This window comes from Leptonotus elevatus, chromosome 6 (genome assembly GCF_054856555.1).
Source record: "Leptonotus elevatus isolate MCC_2025b chromosome 6, RoL_Lele_1.0, whole genome shotgun sequence".
In the NCBI taxonomy this organism is placed as follows: Eukaryota; Metazoa; Chordata; class Actinopteri; order Syngnathiformes; family Syngnathidae; genus Leptonotus; species Leptonotus elevatus.
This window is the reverse complement of record NC_141244.1, coordinates 18,430,853-18,453,601: the sequence shown is the minus strand read 5'-3', so window position 1 is coordinate 18,453,601 and position 22,749 is coordinate 18,430,853. Positions and strand designations below refer to the sequence as shown.

The following is a 22,749-nucleotide window of genomic DNA, read 5'->3' as shown; positions in this document are numbered from 1 at the left end:
TGCGGCTTTATCCGGTGGTCTTTTACAAAAAGGCTTGTCTTTAACACCGCTGCGCCGTGTTGTCCAGCCTGCCCCTTCATCCGAGCCTTGTCCTCCTCGTCTCGTCATTATAACCCCCAGCACCTCGAACCCAAGCCCCCAAAACATGAACCGTACTTGTCTTAAGATGGAGGCTAGACCTAAGCATCAGGAGTGATTTGTGCGCATGCGTGCGTCATCCTGATGACGTTTGGCAGGGAATTAGCTCCAGATTGTAAGGGAGGGAGGAGGAGGAGGCTTCTACAGCTTCGTCGTTGTATATAGTGCATGTCTGTCATTTATTTTGTAGCAATCCATCTTTTTTTTTGTGTCGTTTCGCTTTTATGTGAGTGCCAACGTCTCATTTGTGCACGCCCGCTCAAATAAATAGCGGCGTGAAGCCATAGAAGCCATAGAAGAAGAGGAACAAAAATGCACATTTGGACGATATAGTTACATTTTTGTATTCTTATTTGCCATTTGAAAGTCAAGGTAAGTACACTTTGCATGGCGAGCGCGTGCCATTATGTGTGTAGGGTGTTTATTTGACATGGTCCGCTTCGGTTGATCCGCAGCAGAATGATGCGTTTACGTACCATCTCCATCGCTTTGCGCACCGTCAATATTCGGTCCCAGCGACATTGATGCGTTTACGCACAGTCAACGCTTATGACAAACGAGAACGTCTAGGTTCCGTTCGTGACCGGTCCAGGAGATTTTCTGTGGCGACACCCCCTCCGCGTGACCCCTCGCGCGCACATTTACGATGCTTCTCCGAGCTGACATGAACGTGCCATTTGCGTGGATCACGCCACTTCTGCTTCCGGCAGGTATGCGGAGCCAAGCCAAGCCAAGCCAAGCCAAGCCAAGCCAAGCCAAGCCAAGCCAAACCAAGCCAAACCGACCCTTCCCTGCTCAGCTTCCGGTGATTCCGAGTATCGTAAAGAGTCAAAAGTTACTTGGGGTATACTGTATATTTGATTGATAGGCTACTAGTGTAAATTACAGATACCGATTTTGATGCATCACAATATCAATCAATGACGATATCAACATCTTATCTGGTGTATTGATGAACATGCGGGCATTTCTGATATTTGAGGAAAGTGGGAAATTAGATTGATCCCACTCAGATTGTGTCAGTCCCGAATCAGACCTCAAAGCGTTCGAGGCAAATGTAAATACAATGCATTTGTTCACATGACACGTGATTAGGAATAACTGAAATGAGCTGAACAACAAACATCTTATCGCAATCAGCCATCTTTGTTGTTTACATTTGCCTCAAACGCTTTGTGGGTGAAAATGGGACACAGTCAATTATCAGTTTATTTTCTGGATCATGGCGGATGATGGCAGTCAAATTATGATTCAAGGGGTGTGTAAATCCAACGAGGCGATATTTGAGTCAGTTAGCGGGCTACTTCCTGGTTCGGGGCAGGGATTAAAAATGTGAGTTGAAGAAGGTTTGCATAACAGTTTGAATATTTCAACAAGGGGATGGGAAAGCATGTACGCGGCCTGCAGTGTTGTGGAGCAGAGTCGGGGGCGTTGTCCACGCTTCTCAAGCTTTAATTTCATTTCAAGCTTGAGGCCAGTTGACACGCACGCACGCACGCACGCACGCACGCACGCACATACGTGCACTAGGCTTTCATCTGGCCCGGTGTGTGATGTGCTGCTATTAATGACTCCCGGTGGGCCGGCCCATTCTCTCTCATGCTCTCCATCCCGTCCTGCCGTCACTCCCCACCCAACCCTCTCCGAATGGGGTAATGTCTACTTCCTGCACGCCTCCTTGTCAGCACTAGTCTAAAAATATTGTCGGCTTCCAGCAGTGTTAGTCTGTCTTCCACCGGCCGGCAAACCTCGCCGCCATCTGTCTACGGCACGGAGGTGTGCTTCTTCACTTTTTAGGCAGAGACACACAATAAACAGTGTTATATAATATAAATCGCGCTCCCACACTAGATCGCATATTTTACTGTAGGCCTATGCATGCAAAGTTATTATTATTATTATTATTATTCCAAAGTGCAAATGAGCAGCTATATTTAGTGTCTTTGTTGTGTTTGTACGTGTTTCAGTATTCTCGTGGGGACTACTGTGTCGATTCAAGTCTTTGGACTTTTTAACTGGTTAGCATAGCTTAGCATTTGTACTTTGTGCCAATTCAGGTGCCAACACTGGAAGTTGTATTGGATCGTGACAGGAATGCAGGGAAGCTAGGAACATAGAAAACACTGCTGATTAGAAACATCACCAAACATTTTTGTTTGAGGGCCGCATACAGAAAAATGGATGGATCCAAGGGCTACTTTAAAACTCTTTGACTTTAGTTTAATAAACATGCTAAAATAAATCAAGCAAGCAATTATATATTTATGTTTTTTTGGTAAATTTTATAAACTGCTTAAAAACAACTCAATAAATAATTAAATAACTTTCAGGGTTTTTTTTGGTGGGGGGGGGGGGGGGATGGCCATTTGGCCCTGTATCCCACTAGACTAAAACCATCCCTGCACTGAAAACAAAACAAGAGCAAACTGTCGTAAGCTGACCATTATTAAAACAGTTACTTGAGGATCATTAATGTCCATCCATCCATGTTCTTCATAAATTGGACCTTGACGTAGAGCAGAAAGTGGAATAAACAATTTCTGCTTCCCCATTGTGTTTTGAAAATAAATTGTGTTATTATTTTAGTCATAAAATGTCATTTTTAGTATATGTCGCTGAAAAATAGATGGTGGGCCGCAAATGGTCCCCGGGCCATAGTTTGGACACCCCAGCACTTAGAAGGAACTCAGGTATTGAAGTTCTGGTTACAGTGAGAATACTCTTTATAGTCCTATAGGACCACTGAGACCAGTATTAGTAGTAACTCTATAGCATCACCGGATTGTGAAACACTACAAACTAGGGGTGGGAATCTTTGAATGTCTCACGATTCGATTCCGATTTTTGGGTGTGCGATTTGATTCAGAATCGATTTTCGATTAAGAGCGATTTTTGGTTCAAAAGGATTTGATTGACAATGATTTTTGCTTCAATTTATAGATGTTCAAGGAATCGTAATGATTTACACCAGTCTGACTCGCTAATGCTAATTAGCGCTATACTCGCGGCACTTTTGTCACTCAAAAGAACGGCTGCAAAAAAAAAACTATTATTGGAATAACTTGATCGTGACTTTTTCCTTCTACTCTCTAATGTGGCTACAATTTAACAGTGTATCAGACCGCGTGGAACCACACTGCCCCTCAGTGGCCAAACCGGGTACAACATGAACAGCGCTCCCAATAAAGGCACACACAAACATAATAAAATAAAAATAACACAATTTAAATAAAATAGATTTTGGGACATTTAAAATCGATTCTGAATCGTACTAAATGAGAATCGCGATTCTTATAAGAATCGATTTTTTGCCACACCCCTACTGCAAACGCTGCAACTGAAGAAAGATGAGGAAAACAAAAGACTCCCGGAGTGTTACAACCTCTTGGAACACCAACAACAAAACGGAAAAGACTAAGAACTTCCTCGTGCTCGAACTAGAAATTCAGGTACACTTTAGGGACTTTAGGGAAAACGGCTCTAGTTTTAGTTTTTGAGTACTAGATAGCAAGAGAACAAAACTAGATTAACTTGATTTTGCCTCACAATTAAAAAAAAAGTCTTCCGTGGACACAGTGAAAACAGTTTTAGAACTGCAAATTAATAAAAAAAAAATTACAGTATAAATGAGCAGTATTTGGCCACTCATCCTCTGTTTTTTTCTTTTAGGTGGAGTCATGGCGGCGCTTTTGTTTCTGCTGGTTCTCCACATTCTACCATCTCTTGTTGTGCCCATACATAATTCATCAACTGAAGGTAATTTGTGTGCGTGAGTGTGTGCGCGCACGACTGTGTGTGGGATGATGGGAAGGAATGAAGTCCGTCGAGAGTGCGATTTGTCAGATAATTGGGCGCGCATCATGTGCCATGTTTGCTGTGATATATCAACATCATCCGAGGAAGGCCTTTTTCTTCTCTGATTCTTTTATTTTTATTTTCCCGCCTCTCCCTTTCCTAGGCTGTGCCATCATCCGGCCTCCGAGGGATGGAGGCATCCGCTACAGAGGCCTGACACAAGAGCAGGTGCTTATAAATACAATCAAAAATACAGGATGCGCTTGTTTTATACTACACAATATAACACTGGAAAAAAAAGTTGTTAAGTTGAACAAAGGGTAGGGCATCAAAGTGATACTTGACTCATTGAGCCATTTTCAGCAGGAAAAGGTTAATCATTTGTCCAGAATTAAGCGTTCGAGACTTAAGTGAACAACGAAAATGGCGGACCGTGATAAATTGTCCAGAAAAGTTGCCATCTCGCGATTTTGCTTTATTTATTGTTTAAAAAAAATATATCTTATTTAATAAGCATTTCATACAGTTTAGTAGTTCACGGTATAATTTCATGCAGGGAGAGATAGCGGCATACTGTCACGTACGTTGTGTTACGTGGAGTTATGTCGAATATTTATGAATGAAGAAAGCTTTCTAGTTTTATACTCGAATAAATTGTGTTTACCAATTCACGGTCTGTGTTTTTAATTGTAGAGTGACGTCACATTATAGTCCGTCGTGAAGTCGGGGAATTTCCCGTACACACTTCCTGGTTTGAACTCGGAAGCAGGCAACAACCAATCATGGCTCAGTTTGCTGACCAGACACAGAAAACAGGTGAGCCATGATTGGTCGTTACCTACTTCCTCAGCACAGGTGATATCATCTTCAATCAACAGCAAGTGTAAAAATGAGTTTTTAAAGGTATTAACTGCAAGTGAAAATAACGATGTTATCAAATTAATTCTGGATAAAGTATTAACTTTTTAGCCTAATAAGTCAAGTATTCATTTAAATATCAGGATGAAAGTTTTGATAGAAGAATCACTGATAATCAGTAAATAAAAATAATAATAGCATTCTGGCATACTGTATGGACACTGTGCATCCAGAAATCATTACTACGCTTTTTTATTTTTTATTTTTTATTTTTTTACAGGCTTATTATTTGAAATGGATTATATGGATTTTTCTCCATGAAAAAATGACACAAAAATGTTCTATTAGGATAAATCAAAAGGGAATTTTCATAGATGTTCGCAAATTCTTCTTCTTATTATTTTTTTAAATAGCGGTGTCCCACAAGGATCACTACTAGAAAACCCTGAGGTTGGAACAGGGTTATTATAGTTTGGGAATTTTCCTTTTAGTTAGTTTTTATTTCGTTTTGAGTTTTGTTTTTTTAAATGTAGTTAGCTTTAATTAGTTTTTTTGGGGGTGGTTCTGTTAGTTTTAGTTTTTATTTTATTTTAAATGCTTAGTTTTAGGTTAGTTTTAAGTTAGTTTCAGTATTAGTTGTGCGCAATATTTAATGAAAATGAAAAAAGTAACATATTTTTTAGTTAGTGTTGCATTTCGGCTGAGTTAAATGAAGAAGCAGGCGAATCGAGCCATTGAAGGCAAAAGTCAAGCAGGCAAATTTGTCGCTTAGGAGCGACATCATCTGAAGGTGCTTTTCTATTGGCTGCTGCTCGATGACATCACTTTATTCCGGTTAATATTGAAATAAATAGGCTTAAAATCACATCTAAAATCATCCCCGAAGGCGCATGTATTAAATTAATTACCAAAGACTAAAACGAAGGACATTTTCACAAAAATTATTCTTAGTTTTCATTTTTCTTTAAAAAAGCATTTTTGTTTTTATTTTATTTCGTTAGTAAAATTGTTTTTGAATTTTAGTTTGAGTTTTTTTTTGTTATCATTAACCAAAATAACCTTGGGTTGGGATAACAATGACCAATTTGGGGGTTTAAGGATGATGATTTGTATCTGTGATAATACTGCAACATGATGAGTACGCGCAGGTTGCAAAGGGAACTAGTAGTTAACAAGTATGCCTAAATATCTTTTGTTTATATAGCTTTTTTTCATGGAGGTCACTCACAGAGAGAAAAAACAACAATGAAATTAATCAAATCCAAATTGTTATCAATTATCCATTCATCTTCGTGACAACCTTATTCCTCACAAGGATTGCGGGGTGCTGGAGCCTATCCCAGCTGGCTTTGGGCAACAGGCAGGGTACACCCTGAACTGGTTGCCAGCCAATCGCAGGGCACACAGAGTCAGCCACGGTGGCGGCGATATCAATTAAATGAAATAAAAAATAAAAAAAAGGTAAAAACAAATCAATCTGCGATTGCCGGGCGACCAGCCCAGTACCCCGCTTCTCGCCTGTCATCTGGGATAGGCTTCAGTTCACCTGCATCCCTAATGCAGTATAGAAAATGGATGGATGAAGAGGCGACAGAGCTTCTTTTTTAAATGGAGGCGGAGAAGGCTTATTAGAAAAAAAGATCTCTTCACACTATTGACTTTTAGTGTCGTTGAAATTCTGGTCACACAAAAACAACTCTGCAATGTTCTTTTTTTTTTCTTTTCTGGTGGCCGCCATATGGCACTGTCTCGGGAGGACTTGAACGCATCAGGGATCCCCATGTAATTCTCCTCGCTATGCCTTTGCAGATCCGCAGTGTTCAGATCTTGCCTGTGGATTACGAGATTGAGTACATCTGCCGTGGGAACCGCGTGATCGTCGGGCCTAAAGTCAGGAAATGTTTGCCCAACGGCACGTGGACGGACATGACGCAGCACAGCAGCTGCCGTGAGTGCTCGAGTCTTTATTTGTATTTGGGTATTAGGATGCAAACTGCAATGGGTTTCTTCTAGTTTCGGCTTGAACCAATCGACATAAAACTTGGTCGGCACATTTGTGGTGAAAGGAAACATGAAAAAGTTCCACTTTGGTTTGAAGCAGTCATTTCAGGGTATTCCTTGGGCTCGTACACAAATACAAAAATACGAAATTGAGTGGACATGAAAGGGTCTCAAAGACCCATGCAGGAAATCGAACAGGAAGTGAACCATGTCCCCATCACGAACCGCCAAAAGTCACTCAGTAGTAAAAATAAAAAGCCGCTGACATCAGTTTCTCCAAAATAAAAAAAATAAAAAACTGGATCAAAAACATCCTTGAAGGTGGTAAAAAATAGACAGAGTCTTCCGCCTAGTTTTGTGAGAAAACAGAAGCCAGTGTGAAATTTCTATTCAGGTCATGTTTTGGATGCAGTGATGCGATGAAATTCATCTTTGATTTCTATTCTTTTATGTTTCTAATAAGACCTTCCCTCGAGTCCATTACATTCAAGTAATGCCTCTTTGTGCAAAAAGCATAAAGCTGAGGATTAGATGACTTTAACAGTCAATGTGTTTACATGCCGGAGGGGAACGGCACGCACGCACGCACACAGCATATCGAAATGATTCATAAAAAAAAAGCAAAAGCAAAAAGAGAGAACCCCTGCTGCCAGTTTCAAATAAACCAGACAAAAACTTAAAGCATACAGACATTAAAATGTTCCAAATATGATAATAAAATGTGCCTGTCATGCTATAAGGCTCAAAGAAGACTTCTTTTTTTTTTAGTTTGATTCCTTTGGGAAATAATTTTACAACAATTATATTTATTACTGTGTGCTGTGGCATCAATGTTAGCCTTTTAGCTTTGCGTGCTAACTTAACTAACGTTATCTGGTGTGACTTTTGTTGTTGACAGCACAGGAAGAGCTAACGATGCTAATTCAAATGGTAAATAGTAATAAATTCTATTTTTATATGATGTGATTTGAATGTGGCTGATCTTTATGCTTAACATCAACAAAGCAGTCACATTAAGTGTGTGAACCTTTACTGGTAGGTACCATTAGCATTTAAGCTAACATTCAAGCCTACAGGTCTAACATTAACACACATTCAAACATTCACATGTTTGTGAGGCGACTAAAGCTAAAATTGGGCAAAATTAATGCTATTGCTGCTAGCTAGTTAGGTAGATGGTGTAATGGAAAAATGTTAAGACAACCATGTGTAGTTTCTGTCACTTGACAGTCATAAATAGAAACCTTTTAACAACCGTCATTCGAACGTGATAACAATAACCTCTCCTCGACCTTTACTTTGACTTTGCGACTCGTTTCACTTTTAGACATAGAGAAATGTCCACAATAGTTATATTTTTAGTGACTTAAGCTAAAACATTGCAGTATTTTTTTTTAAATTAATTAAGATTAACACAATGTAGCTATTGCTGCTTCACAGCTAAAAAAAAGCTAACAGGCTTACGCATTTAGACAACTAATATTACATGCCCTCATATAGTGACATTTTATATCTTGACTTCTTAGCATCTTTAGCTGTGTGATGCTAACACACGTGTCTTCTCTGCCAGTATTGCTGTGTCCTCGTGTGTGGACGTCTCTGGAGAACGGCCAGGTGACTGTGAGACCCCCGGGCCCCCCGGTTGAGGGCTCGGTTCTGCACTACCGCTGCCACGGTGGCTTCATACTGGAGGGCCGTAACGTCAGCCACTGCACCAAACTGGGAAAATGGGACGCTCCCAAGCCCATCTGCCTCTGTGAGTAACACCACGCACGCACCAAAGCAAACGGAAATCAAATACAGAGCAACTGGAACATTTTCACAGCATTTTTCACGCACATTTTTGCGTGTGTTACTACCTTAATTCATGATGGGAAATCTATAATTTTTTTGACATACAAACAACTGCGCGTAGCATTTATGGATGTTATTGCACATTGACGTCAGCATGAACAGAATTACAGTTAAGGAGTCATTAATATAAATGGTGTAAACAGTCTGCATAATATTGATTGTAAATATGAAATCTGTCTCCATTATTGCAAACTGTTCAAGAGCATTTCCCTCACACCCAGTGGGGAATTGTTACATAAGTGAATCGTGAACGGTATAAAAAAAAATGATCAAAACTGTTGTTTCTGGCAGTGAAGCTGAATAAGTCGGTTTGAGAAAGAGCTCCTTTGTTACCGCAGAGTGTCGTGGAAAGGATATTAATGATTGTTCAAGTTGGAGAGAGGTTTGTGCAGTGATCTCTTCTGTCCCATGATGTCACTTGCATGACGGTGCACTATTACGGCCTAATATTCAAGCCTAGCTGTCCAAGTACTTGGACTTCTGCACTAGTGATAGGCTGAGTGGTGGTCCTGGTTCTTAGAGTCCACAACTAGCTCCTCTGCTCGTGTTGCAGACCACATGATTTCAGCTGTACAAGTGCACATAGTTGTCCACCAGCTCTCTGTATATACTGCACGTCTACAATTATAACGTTAGCTAAGTGTCACACATGAACCTGGAGCGTAAATCCTCCATCTGCCACATTGAAGTATCAATATTTGCTCACATGACTGCAAGTGAATGAGGATTTGGTGAAAAAAAGAAAAGAAGAAAAGGCACAGCTTGCCAGCTGGTTATCAGCGTTGCCGTGGCAACCATTAAAGTTGCTATGGGAATCTTTGGATTAAAAAAAAAAAGCTCTCTGACAATGTGAAAGTAGGTTGCGTAATCCCTAACAATTTGGAAACATTGTGTAGAGTTCTCATGTTCTATATTTGGGTCTTTTGAAAGCTTGGTGTGAATTATTCAAGGATTTATGAGTCACAGTCTGACTTGTGGTGACCACCATCAATTGTAAAAAAAATAAAAATAAAAATAAAAATAAAAATAAAGTGTGGTGGTGAATTTGATATTGAGTATTTACTGTGTGGATGTGAGTCAGCATGGACACAATCACACTGTTGCTGACATCTAGTGGATAATAAATGCACTGCAGTTGCACTCTGCAATATAGTTATTTTAAATTGTATTTTTCTGTTTTGATATTTGTCAACATTGAAATGAAGTCCGTTTTATTTCCAACTCACATCAGAATCGTCACATTCTCTCTCTCTCTCTCTCTCTCTCTCTCTTTGTGTCTGTCTCTGTCTCTCTCTCTCTCTTTCTGTCTCTGTCTCTCTTTCTCTCCCTATCGTCTCTATGTCTCTGTCTCTGTCTCTCTCTCTCTATCTCTCTCTCCAAAAATATATTTACAGGTATATATATATACATATATATTTTAAAAAGCTATTTAAAGTTGATTCTTTTGAATAGGTAAAGTTACCAAAATGTCACCCTAACTGTCAACCTGTCATTGCATTGTTGTCCTTGCATTAAAATATATATATCTTTTTTTCTTTTTTTATGTTACTGCCTTCCGAAGATGACAAAAACAACACAGGTAAGACATTTTTCATTATAACTAATTAATATTGTTCATGACAACTGTCATGTCAAAGGCTCAAGATCAACAGAACGTCAACATAAGTCCAAAAAGGCGCCCGCGCAAAAGAACGTGTTGAAGCATGTGATGTACGTGCCACTTAGCGTGGACCCTCCTCTTGCCAGTTAACACATCGCCACATAATATTGTTTATTTACTGCACAGTGCACCACCAGCCGACACACACAGTCCAGTAAGCCTTGGAGCTGTAAGGTTGTTAATTGACCACAAGAGAGCAGCAGAGTTCTCTTAAACGCCTTGCTAACTCGTCCGCTAGGGAGCAGTGTGGGTTTTAAAAATAAAAGCATACAGCTGACGTCTGTTAAGACAACATTTTATTTAAAGCGTTTTATGTAAAAAAACTCAAACGCGTATTCAAAAAAAATAAAAATAAGAGAGAGAGAGGAGAGAGAGAGAGAGAGAGAGAGAGAGAGAGAGAGAGAGAGAGAGAGAGAGAGAAAAAGCTGTCAACTTATAATACTTTTTTCTTTTATTTTTTTTAACGATTTGATGTATTAACATTTTTAAATGGTTATATAATCATATATATTTTATCATTGATTTTAAAATTAATTTATTATTCTGTTTTTATGAAAAGCGGTTGTTTGGACGGAATGTCAAATATTCAATCTAAAGATTATTACATTTATTATCCTGTTTCTATAAATAATACCCCATTCACTCTTCACTTTGTAAAATGTAATATTTTTCTCATGAAAGAAAAGAACAGTATTTGTGACATTGAGTTAGTTCAAATACTCGCTGTAAAGCTGTCAAACATTTATTTTGATTGATTTATTATGTTTGCATTTAAACAGATTTTTTTGCTACCTCAAATTGTATTTTTTTTTATGAAAACATTTAAAGCAGTCAAATAATATTTTGAGATAATTTGTACACTTTTAAAAAAACTACTTACTTTTAATAAATAAAAATGAAAAAAGATTAATTCATTATGATGTTTCTATTAAAAGTGATAATTTAATTTAAGTTTTATTGGGGTTCATACTTTGTATACATGTACACCAGTATACATGACAATGTAGATATTAGGGATATTGAGTACCTCCCCCAGGGAGCGTTGTGAAATGGTGCTTAAGTGCAGCGAGGATGAGGACCATTGAGTTTGCTCATCACTAAGCTAATTGTCATTCCCCAGCTCGATGAAGATTGGGTGTCCTCATGAGATTGCCGCTAATTGCCTTGCGTAGGCTGACGATCAACAACGGGGGTTGTCGTCATTTGAAATGTGACAAACTTGGGAGCAGTTCCTCATTCTTTGTGGATTCTTTCTTATTTGTGATTTATATTTCTATTGTGCAATGTGGCAGTTGTCACGAACAGCTGGCAAGCAATATTTGCATTACATTAATTATATGAAACGTACTTTGCATGTGCAAATGTGACCAAGTGCGCCGTGGAGTTTTTTGACCATGTGGATTATTTCTTGTGCAAGCTGGCAGTTATTATGAAAAACTGGAGTGATAGCATTAATTGAATGAACATGTGTGACAAAACGTGTCATGGAATGTTTTTTTACTCTATGGATTATTTCTAGTTGTTGTGTTTATTTCTATTGTGCCAAGAGTGGCTATCATGAAAAACTGGAAATAGAATAACGATAAATTGTGTTACACGTACGTTGTGAAAATTAACATGTGATATGCCATGAACTCCTTTTTTTCACACTGTAGATTTTTCTAGTTTTGTGTTTATTTCTATTGTGCCAGGGGTGACTATCATGAATAACTGGAAATAAATGAACGATAATTTGTGTTACATGTACGTTGTGCAAAGAAGCACGTGATCTAGTATACCATGAACTGCTTTTTTTTCACACTGTAGATTATTTCTAGTTTTTGTGTTTATTTCTATTGTGCAAGGTGGCGGTTATCATGAGTGGTGCTTATCTGACATGCACACACATTGCACTTACAAGTATATGACTGTGCATGTCATTGACTGCTTTTTGACTATATGGATTATTTCTAGTTGTTGTGTGAATCTCTATTGTGCAAGGTGGCGGAGTGATTGAGTGATTACATGACATGTACGTTGTGCAAGTGTGCATAGGACTGCTTTTTGATGCTGTGGATTATTTCTTGTGCTGCTGTTTATTTCAATTGTGCAAGAGGGCGAGGAGCGATTGCATTGTAACTCGTGTTTGCGCATTACTGAAAGTGCCGTGGATTTTTTTTTTTTATCTTGTGGATCTTTTCTAGACATTGTTATTATTTCTATTGTGCAAGGCAATGAACATATTTACAATTTTAGTAAGTATTTAAGATGGAAATGTATTCACTTCTGTTAATTTTTTTATATATTTTTTAATGAATCATCAATTTGTGCCTCGTGTTTGGACCAGTGTAAGCTAACAGGCAGACAGGAGCGGGGGTACGGTATTAACCTTTCTCCCGCTGAGGTGGCAGGAAGTGGGCGGAGGTGGCGCACTCGGGGGCGGGAGGTGGCGGCGAGACGCAAAATGGACATTTTCTATTTGAGGAAACAGACTTCTAGCATCGATGAGCAACTCTGCTCGTTAGCAGGATGATGCAAAAACAACATCATGGATTGTGTGTTTTTTTTTTTTTGGTAGGGTAACAGCTCAGGGTCAGTACACACAGATGGCTCGTGGGAGATTTTACTTTAGTATTCCACTCAATGTTCTTAACTGTTTCCAGGGTCTTTTTGGTCTGGATTTACAGCTGCAGGTTTGCCAGCCACAACGGTTTCATCATAATTTGCAGGGATTGATTATTGCCACCTTGAAAAATAATCAAATTGCATTTTCCCCCTCAATATTATGATTACGATTTAAAATGCAATTATTTTTTCAAGGTCCTCTTCCCATGTACTTTTTTTTTAACAAACACAAGCAGTAAATTATCTGTATTCAATTAAACAACGTCAGATTTATTTTATAAAAACGTTTCTAGTTTCCTTCAATTAGAGTTGCTCAGCACTTTGACTTGCAGTCTTTTAACCAACCTTGGGTGGGGGTTAATTCCCCGAGTAGTCGATGGATTAATCAATAGGATAATTGATCATAAAAACTTTCATCAAAGAAAGGGGACATTAAAAAGTCCCTTTTACATGAATTGTCCCGCTACAGGTACGAGGTGTGAATCTCTAGATCTTTCCAACCTTTAAAACAAAGTCCTCTTCTCGCATCTACCTCGACGGGGGTCTTAAAAACAGACACACACACACACACATAGAACGAGCTCCAGTTGAGCCACATAAAGTTCAGCGCTGAATAATTGATGGAGCGTCGGACGGGTCGCACGAGGAGGTGGAAGGCAAATGCCAGATGATGACAACAGCGTCCGAGCACAGACACTCGGATAATGGCACTTTGGATATCCCGCCATCCTTGTATCACACTCACTCAATTGGTGTGCCGAGTCACTTTCAAAAGAGACCATTTTGAAATGGAGGGAGGTAGGGGTGAAGTCAGGGGGGAGGGGCGGTACAACAAAAATCACAGTTGGGTACATACCTTGGTGTTAAGGTGACGTTCCAGTTCACATTGCAGTACAGTTTTAAAGGGGAAGTCAACCCCAAAATGTATGTTGACAATAATATGTCTAAATATGGTATTCTGGTTAATATTGTGTTAGTGGAATAGGAGTTGTGTAGCAAAATCCACCCATTTTTTCCCATCTCAGGAGGCGGCCATTTTGCCACTTGCTGTCGACTCAAGATGATATCACAGTTGCTCAGGTCTCAGGTAGCAACCAATCACAGTTCAGCTTCAGAAAACAGGGGAGCTGTGATTGATCGTTGCCTGAGCACCTGACAACTGTGATGTCATATGTATCAGCAAGTGGCAAAATGGCCGCCCCTTGAGATGGATACAAATGGCTGGATTTTGCTTCATAACTCTTATTCCACAAATGTAATATTAATCTGAATGTCATATTTAAACTAGTGGTCTCACATATAACATATTATTGTCAAGAAATGTTCAATGTTGACTTCCCCTTCAAGGAATTTTAAAATGAAACATAAAGAACTGCTGGCAGTAATAAAAATCTCCGATAAAATAAATATTTTCTACTGTATACAAATATATTATATCTTTCAATTTTAGAACGTTTAACTGCAATAGGCTGTCTTCTTTTTAGGAACTAAAGTATAAATAATGTGTAGTTAAAATAAATACAGTGGTGCTTTGGGACCCTAATGAGGACTGGCGCTATAGAAAATGGATGGATAGGAAGTCTTGTGGCGTCCCGCAAAGATTTCTACTAGAAACCCTAACATCTATTATCATCAATTAAGGGTTAAAAATGATTTGTATTTGTGATAACACTGCAATATGATGAAAACAAAATACACAGCATGATGGAGCTAGTTGTTAGCAAGTCTGCTTCAGTCGGGATTTCAGATCTCAGCACTTTGCATTTTCTCCTCGTGCTCATGTGGATTCTCTCCAAGTACTCTGGCAACCTTCCACATTCCATGAACATGATTGTTAGAATCAGTGAAAAATGGATAGGCTTCAGCTCACCCTTGACCTTAGTGACGATGTTTGCATTATTTGAGAATATCTCGTTTATTGGTGAATTTAATTCTGGCATTTTACATTTTATTTATATGGCGTGTAATTAAATTTGTAAAAGAATAGCCCTTATATGTTTTGCATTTTATTCCCTTAGTGTACTCAATGTGAACCGTAATTTTTGCTGAACATTATATCTGTAAAACAAACTTGACAAATATGTTCGCGGGTGGCATGAGATGGTTGGATTCCATTTGACGGACATAAACGTCTACGGCAGTAAATTAGTTCACAACACTTTGTATGAAGTTCTATTTGTTTGTTAGCATAAAATATTCCCTTTATATTGCACAGTTCTAATATAAACCACCCCCAAAACAGCGAGTTTCACTTGGAAAAATGTGATAACGTTAAGTTGGACTCGGCGTATGTCTCATTAGCTAATCTTTCAGCAGATATTGCACACACACAAACACACGCACACACGCACACACACACACCGGGGAGTGATGCAGTGTGGATCAGACGCCGCTTCCTCTTCCGCTGCAAATCTTTTCATCTGTTTTCAACACGACAGGCTTACAGGCGGGGGAGATGTTGCCTGCCTGCCTTCTGCTGCTATTTCCACTCCTTCTCACCATTACACACACACACACACACACACACACACACTGGTACTACACTCTCTCTCTTTGGGGGGGGGCAACGGGGGGGGCTCCAGCTTCTCCCAATCAACACTCTGCTCCTGGTATCTCATTCGCGCCTTCTTTTTTTTCTTTGCCTAAAAGTGGCGAAGCTCACACTTGTCTCCACATTTCAGGATTTTGATGCACAGCAGCAAGGAGGCCAAATTGACTTTAAAAAAAAAAAAATTATTTTGTTTTTATCCAGATGTGAATTGTTAGTGATCAAGTGACTTGAACATGTAATTGTTGACGTTTGGTTCTCCAGTCGCTATATCCTCCACGTGTTGTCCAAATGATGTCGGCGAGGAGCGCGCGTCCCCCGCGGCTGATGGGTGGCGCATCCCGCGCGCCTTCTCTGACCGTCTTCTTCTTCTTCTGGCTTCTGCTGCTGGCGGCGCGGCCGTGCTCAGGCAAGAAGAAGCTGTACATCGGCGCGCTGTTCCCCATGAGCGGCGGCTGGCCCGGCGGCCAGGCGTGCATGCCCACCGCTCAGATGGCGCTGGACCTGGTCAACAACCGTAGCGACATCCTGCCCGACTACGAGCTGGAGCTCATCCATTACGACAGCATGGTGAGTCCCGCTCTCGCTCCATCTGTGTCTTGTGCACGCGCTTCAAGTGTTTTGTTGCATGTGAACAAATGTTTGAGGGAGTTCAACACCTGCACAGTCCACTGACAGATAACGTTTACTTTTGTTTGAGGGATTTATTTAGCAGTAGTTTGTTGCTACTATTGTTGTTGTCGTTGGCCGTTTGGGGTTTATCATAAAATCCCGCCTTTGTATAATACAAAATCATCCTTAAAAAGGAGTTTTCTCTCTCTCTCTGTACTTGTGTATAATACCCGCCGATTTGCTGGTATTCTTTATCATCAGAGTGAACATTAATATGCATGAAAAATGATTCAAAACATGCCAATAAAGTGTAACTGTTTTTAAATGTTATACTTTTATACAGCATACTGAGTTATGCTGTGTATGAAATGCGCGATAAATCAGTGATTCTTTTTATTTATTAATTTTTTACAACCTCGACGTACTGTCTAGGTACTGATAAATGTCAAAACAATATGAAACATTGTCTTTTCCAATGAAGCACCCGGTATAATACGCCCCTTGATTTGGGATTATTTTTTTACACTGGATTCTACAGTATTGCATTATTGTTTTATAGCTAGCAATGGTTTAGAGTTGTTTTGGAATTATTACAAATAAAATGCATTAGAAATAAAAAAATAAAAAAACTTTCAAAAATTATTTTATTTATTTATTTATATATATATTTTTTTAAATCCATCTATTTTTATTCTGCTTAATTATAATTTATTTGTTAGCATAATTTTTAATTGTATTTATTTTTTGTTAACCAAAATTATTCCTTTTTTTCCTGACAGCGGTGGGCGGGGGTGGGGGGATTATATATTTGTTGTTGGTGTGGGTGAAAATATTTGAAAGAGATCTTTTTGAGTCATTTTCTATTAGTTAAAAAAATTACATATCGTTTTTAAAATATTAAAAGTTGATGAATTATGTATTTTATTTTTTATTTTGGAAGTTCATAGGACTGCAATATAGACTATAGAATGCAATTAGTGTAGACATTTTTGTGTCAATGCTGAATGCCAAACTGAAATGAAGTTGGAAAGGGCAGGAAGTGTCCAAGAAATATTGAAAGAGGAGGTCAATATGTCCTTATTAGGCAACTGATAAAAAGTTGCCAAGACTTTCTGAATGAGTTGAACAATTTGAAGTTGGAAAGGGAACGATGAGCTCTTTTGCTCAATGGCTCATTCACTTGAACTCCTACGTGCACTCAGTTGTTATTCATCTTTTGAAGTTGGAATGGCTCACGAAATGCAGAAGCTGCAGGATGTCAATAAAATGGGCGCAACAATGATAACAAATTTTTAGGGCCACATGTCAAAATATTTGTCATACTTCACCATGATATGATGGATCGATAACCCCTCCGAGCTCCTCATTAGTCGCGCCAAAAGAGCAAACGCGCCTCGCCCGTCAATCAGTACTTGAAAATGTCACACGAGCAACTACGAGTGGAATGGTCGCTAGAAGTGGAATTGGTCGCTGCCGCGGGTTGCGTCTGTCAACAACAGTTTTGAGTAGGACAGACGCGCCCTTATGCACGTCTCTGCATTGGTAAAGCAATACGAATGTGTGTGTGTGTGTGTGTGTGTGTGTGTGTGTGTGTGCGCGCGCGTTGGCATGGCAACAGAGTTGCTCTTGAAGCAAAGCACATAAGGAATCAAAATGTGCGTGCAAATCAAGACGTATGCGGCACGTGTGTGTGTGTGTGTGTGTGTGTGTGTGTGTGTGTGTGTGTGTGTGTGTGTGTGTGTGTGTGTGTGTGTGTGAGTGTGTTCCCAGTCCTTTTGTTGCTAAACGCTAAGTGTGCGCGCATGCGTGTATGTGCGCGTGCGCCAGATGCAACTCACACCAACATAAAGATAAAACATTTCCGTGCGCAGTTTACACGGCAATCGGAAGACTGAACGGCTGTCGCCTACGGTTGGAGACAAACACGTGCTCGCGCGCGCGCACACAAAAACACACTTAATCACGCAAATTTACACGCATACACTAAAACACACAAGCTAATACACTCACACTATGACACGCGTGTGTGTTGACTCCGCCCAGCCACTTGGTAATTTGTGTAAAGAAGTGTGTGTATGAGAGTGGAGGGGATTTGCGTGTTTACCACGTTTGTAATTGGCAAAAGTGGAGTTGAGGTGTCTGGCATGGCAATGAGCGCCTTAGCCAGGATTCATTAGCCGCAATATTTCCCTTCCGGCTTATCATGATTGTTGCTCACGACCGGGCAAATATTCATCTTGTGGGTTTTAAGACGCTCGCGTCTCAGCGTCAAATTGGAAGTTGAAATTAAGTCATTAAGTAAAACTCGTGCATCTGAAGAACCGAGCAAAGAAAGCATGATCGTTTCTGCCCTGATCACAAATTTGATCTTCCGGCATAATAGTTGTGCGAATGCTTGATTCTCACTGTAGTGTTCTCATGATCTATTTTGTTGTCTCTCAGCATTCAAGTACGACAGGATTTGCGTGAATGCTCATTTCTCAGCATTTACGCACATTTTGTTCTTGGCAAATATAGAAGTCGGTTGATTTTTACGATTGTCGAAAATATTTTGTGAACGCCGAACGCTATCAAATCGAAGGCTCATCACTCAGCATTGACCTACAACAAGTGTGAACACTCGTCTCTCAGCATTCACATAATTTTGTGACTCACAACGGGCTGAGTGTCAATGTTCGTCTCACAGCTTTTACAATTTTGTTTGTTTGTTTGTTTGTACATAATGCTTGATTCAAACAATTCTCGTGTAATTTTTTTTAAACTTGTGAATTAGCATAGATGTCATTTTAAACAACTGCTTATTAAACACAGACGGAACAGCGACACATACAAACAACATCCAACAATAGAGACTTAAACATTGTAAATGTAAACATCAACAAATTCAACCAAACTTTAATGATGAAAGTCTGCTAGCTTAATGCTAACTTATAATGCCAAATGTCATAGACGGGCTAATGGAAAATGGCACGCATGAGCAGCAGCACATAGAAACAGGCACGCAAGGTTGGGGAACACGTTAGTGTCCTCGAGTGTGACGCGTCAGGCATGCGTCACGCATGCAATATTCATGAAGCCCGCCGTTTAGTCCCCGCGCGGCGCGGTGGATCCCCGTATCCTTTCCCCGGCTATCGAGGCCACGGCAGCTCACGATGAACATGGGCGTCCACACATGCTGAGACACGCACACACATATACGCTCCAGCCGCTGGCCGTTGCCATGGTGACATCAAAGCTCAGACCGCCAACTTTGATGAATTATTAACAGCGACGCAGCGAGACGCTGCAGATGCCACGTGTGGATGCGGTGAGACGCGGTGCTTCCGAAGCTTTGTCTTAATTGGCAGGCGAGACACTTTTTCCCAAGTGGTTGCCGATCCGCTAGGTGGGACGTCGCATTGATTGAGGGTTAAATTAGGCGCGCTGCACCGTGATTGAAAGGCGTTCCCCTCCAGGGAGTTGCTTGCCTTCACTGTTAGCAGGTATTCTCCAAGACAATAGGGGGCAGTGAAGAGCGTCTGTGGTATATGAACAACACTTTATACAATAACAGTAGATAACTAAAAAAAAAAAAACTTTATCGACAACAAGTTTGGGGTGACCTGTCGACTACATTTACATAAGTAAATGAAAACAACAATGAATCGGGAAGTAGAAAGCACTGATGTTTACTTTTGTTCGCCCGCCATGTTTTTTCATGTATAGGTGGAACATTTCGTAGGTGTGTTGTGCGAAATGATGTTGTTGGACCTCGTGGATGTAAAGCATAAACCAAGCTTTAGTATCCAACTTTTTTGATACGCGTATTCGCCAGTCCTTTTTTAATGGAAAAGTTGTATATTTTTGTGAAAAAAATGATTTATACATTTTTTTGTGGGAAAAAAGTTTTTTTCATTAATCATAGTATTTTTTTTAATTAAAGTAAGTTGTATTTTCAACTTTAACCCTACTTTTTTCGCAATTAAAAGATGTGTTTTTAAAATATAGTTTTCGCCCAAAAATGTATTCATCACTTTGTTGAGAAAAAAACAAACATATTTCAAGTATTTTTTTGGGAAAAGGTCTCACGTTTTTAAAACTGGCTATAATATTATGTAAATGTAAAGATATATTTCAATTAAGCTGTCAGAAAAAGTTGTGTTTAAATTGTTTGTAATTCAAAAATTTGTATTCGCTCCTGAAAAAAAGGCATTTTCTTTGCAAGAAAAGTTATTTTGTAACATTTGTAAAAAGTCATTATTATTTATTTTATTATATAAAAAAAAAAGGTCTTATATTTTAATATTTCATTTATATGTTTTCCTGTGATTGGAAGTTGAAAGTTTTATTATCAATTAAAAAAAGATGTTTGAGACAAGCCATAATCTCACAAGAGTGATTTTTTTTAATATAAATACATAAGTCAAATAAAATATTTTTTTTATGAAAAGTTGTATTTTTGTGGAAAAAGTCATATTTTTCAAGTAAGTTTTAATGTAAAAATAAAAGTATATATATTTTTTTTAAACAAATAATAGCCTAAGTAGTATGTTTGTCAATTAGTAGTAATGTTTTTTCAACAACAACAAAAATGTATGGAGAAAAAAAAAAGTATGCTCGTTGTCCCCCCGTTTCATATATAACATCATTAGAGTCTATTAGTGGTAGCTTAGCAACTTTTCAAGTGCAAAGTGCTACGTAGGAGACATAGCTCAGGGAATTGTGACGTGTTTATGCGGCTGCAGTGTGCGCATATAGACATCTTTATGTGAAAGTGCATGTGGTTACGATGACACCGAATTGTTGTTCCTTAGCATTTGTTGCATATTTAAGATTAAGACAGGGTACAGTTTTACCTACCCTGGTAGGTATACACAAGTATGTAGACACTTCACTTCATATATGTTAGACACTATACATACACTCTGACATCCATACTTCAAATCCATATTTTACATGAACTATTGTGTATACTAGCTGCGAGTCTGCAGCTTTGTTGACATAATGACACAGGCTGATTGCGCCTTCCTAACGCGCAAAACCACCCGTGGGGAGGAAGTGATTGTCGCTGCTGATTGATTGGAGGGGGGGGGGGGGGGGGGACACCCCCGCCGTCTCGCTCGCGTTGCGAAAATTGCCGCTTCTGGTTGGACATCAAAACTGCAAAGTCGATGCTAATTTTGTTAGCATTGGAGAACTGTAGCGCTGATGTGTAATGTTAAAACCATTAGTTTTTATTATGAATGGCTCTGTTGACCTTTTTGGTGATCTCAGCAATTCCGATAACACAAGTCTACGATGCACATGTGTGTATCCTGGTAAAAACGTATGGGAGGTCAGCCATCTTGGGTTGAAGCAGCCATTTTGGGTGAATTTCAGGATTTATGAATACTGTCAGATTAAATGCGAATAGCAATTTTTTTTTTCTTACACCATCAAATGTGGGCGGAGGATGAGATATTTGATGATCATTTCAAGGCTCCAACATGAAAAATGAGGTGCGAGGGCCCGTTCATCACTTTAATTATTATTAAGCTCCTTTCAGCTAGTTTAGGTGATCAATGTCAATCAAAAGTCAGCATTAGCATGTTTTTCCCTCAGCTCATTAGACGATGCAGGTGCTTCTTTTTGGCCATGACGAACCCTGGCATGTGCATAATGCCACTATTTGCACTTTCATTTGCTTTTCTGCCTCGGGTGCTGTCAACGCTGCGGCAAAAAGTCAGAAAATTACGAGCTGGGCCTCGTTTATTTTTTTATTTTATTTTTACGTCTCCCTCACGTCGTGCATTTTACTCGCATGTGAGGACGTCAAGTGTTTTCACTCGTTAGCTCAAACGAGACAATCGGCGGCGGCGGCAAAACAAACGTCCTGAATTAGGAGCCCCGTCACGGCCCGCTGATTGTTTGTGACACCCGTCAGGAGAGTTTCTATTGTGTTTGCGATGCGTCTGCGGGGCTGAATCATCACACGTGTCAGGACAGTTTAGGCGTGACGACGGCAGGCGGCGGGCCACCGATCGCTCCTGCCATACTGCCAATTACACTGAAAGCGCATCAAACTAAAATACAGTAAACCTCCGTGAGTAATTGACACCCCTGGTAAGAATTTTTAAAATTGCCTATATTAATGGTTTAACCCATAAATACGGCACAAACAAGGATTCCCAAACACTTTATCATTTCAACGTCATCTTGCAACATTAACATTAATGACTTGCAGGAGACTTGTTTAGGAAAAATTGCAATGGAAGTGCAAAGAATGTAAGGTGAACAGTTTATAAAGTTGGAACAGGTTTAATCGGTCAAAAAAAATTACAAATTAGAGTTGTTGTTTTGTTTTTTTTAAGCTTTGATTGTGAAATGTGGGTACAATATATTGCATTACGAATAAGCTGAATATTCTAAAATGGTATAAATGGGTACAAATGTAGAAATTAGAGGGAAAGAAATTAAATCGAGATTTTGGGCTTTTATTTTGAAGTTTTGAAAATAAAATATGCAATAGGGATTAACAGTTTAAAGTTATAACGGTATGAATGGTTAAACATTTTTTTCGAAATTAGGGTGGGTGCAACAACGACAAAAAATGAAATTTGATGGCTTTTATTTTGACATTTTGAAAAAATATATATGGTTGGAATAAGCTGAACAGTTTAATTTTGTTATGTTAGAATCGATCCGAAAAAGAAAAAAAACA

The 22,749-nt window shown here is 39.3% G+C and overlaps 1 protein-coding gene across 2 annotated transcripts in view; it reads left to right on the top strand.

The window, feature by feature from the left end:
• The first annotated feature begins 236 nt into the window (after window positions 1-236).
• Window positions 237-22,749, top strand: part of gabbr1a (gamma-aminobutyric acid (GABA) B receptor, 1a) — a 50,476-nt gene continuing 27,963 nt past the window's right edge. For both annotated transcript variants that reach the window (XM_086078027.1, XM_086078026.1), the window contains exons 1-7: window positions 237-510; window positions 3,808-3,894; window positions 4,097-4,161; window positions 6,601-6,739; window positions 8,363-8,548; window positions 10,208-10,225; window positions 15,868-16,028. In XM_086078027.1, coding sequence (XP_085934153.1) covers window positions 3,816-3,894; window positions 4,097-4,161; window positions 6,601-6,739; window positions 8,363-8,548; window positions 10,208-10,225; window positions 15,868-16,028 — 648 coding nt within the window. In that variant the 5' untranslated portion in view covers window positions 237-510; window positions 3,808-3,815. The remainder of the gene's footprint in view (window positions 511-3,807; window positions 3,895-4,096; window positions 4,162-6,600; window positions 6,740-8,362; window positions 8,549-10,207; window positions 10,226-15,867; window positions 16,029-22,749) is intronic.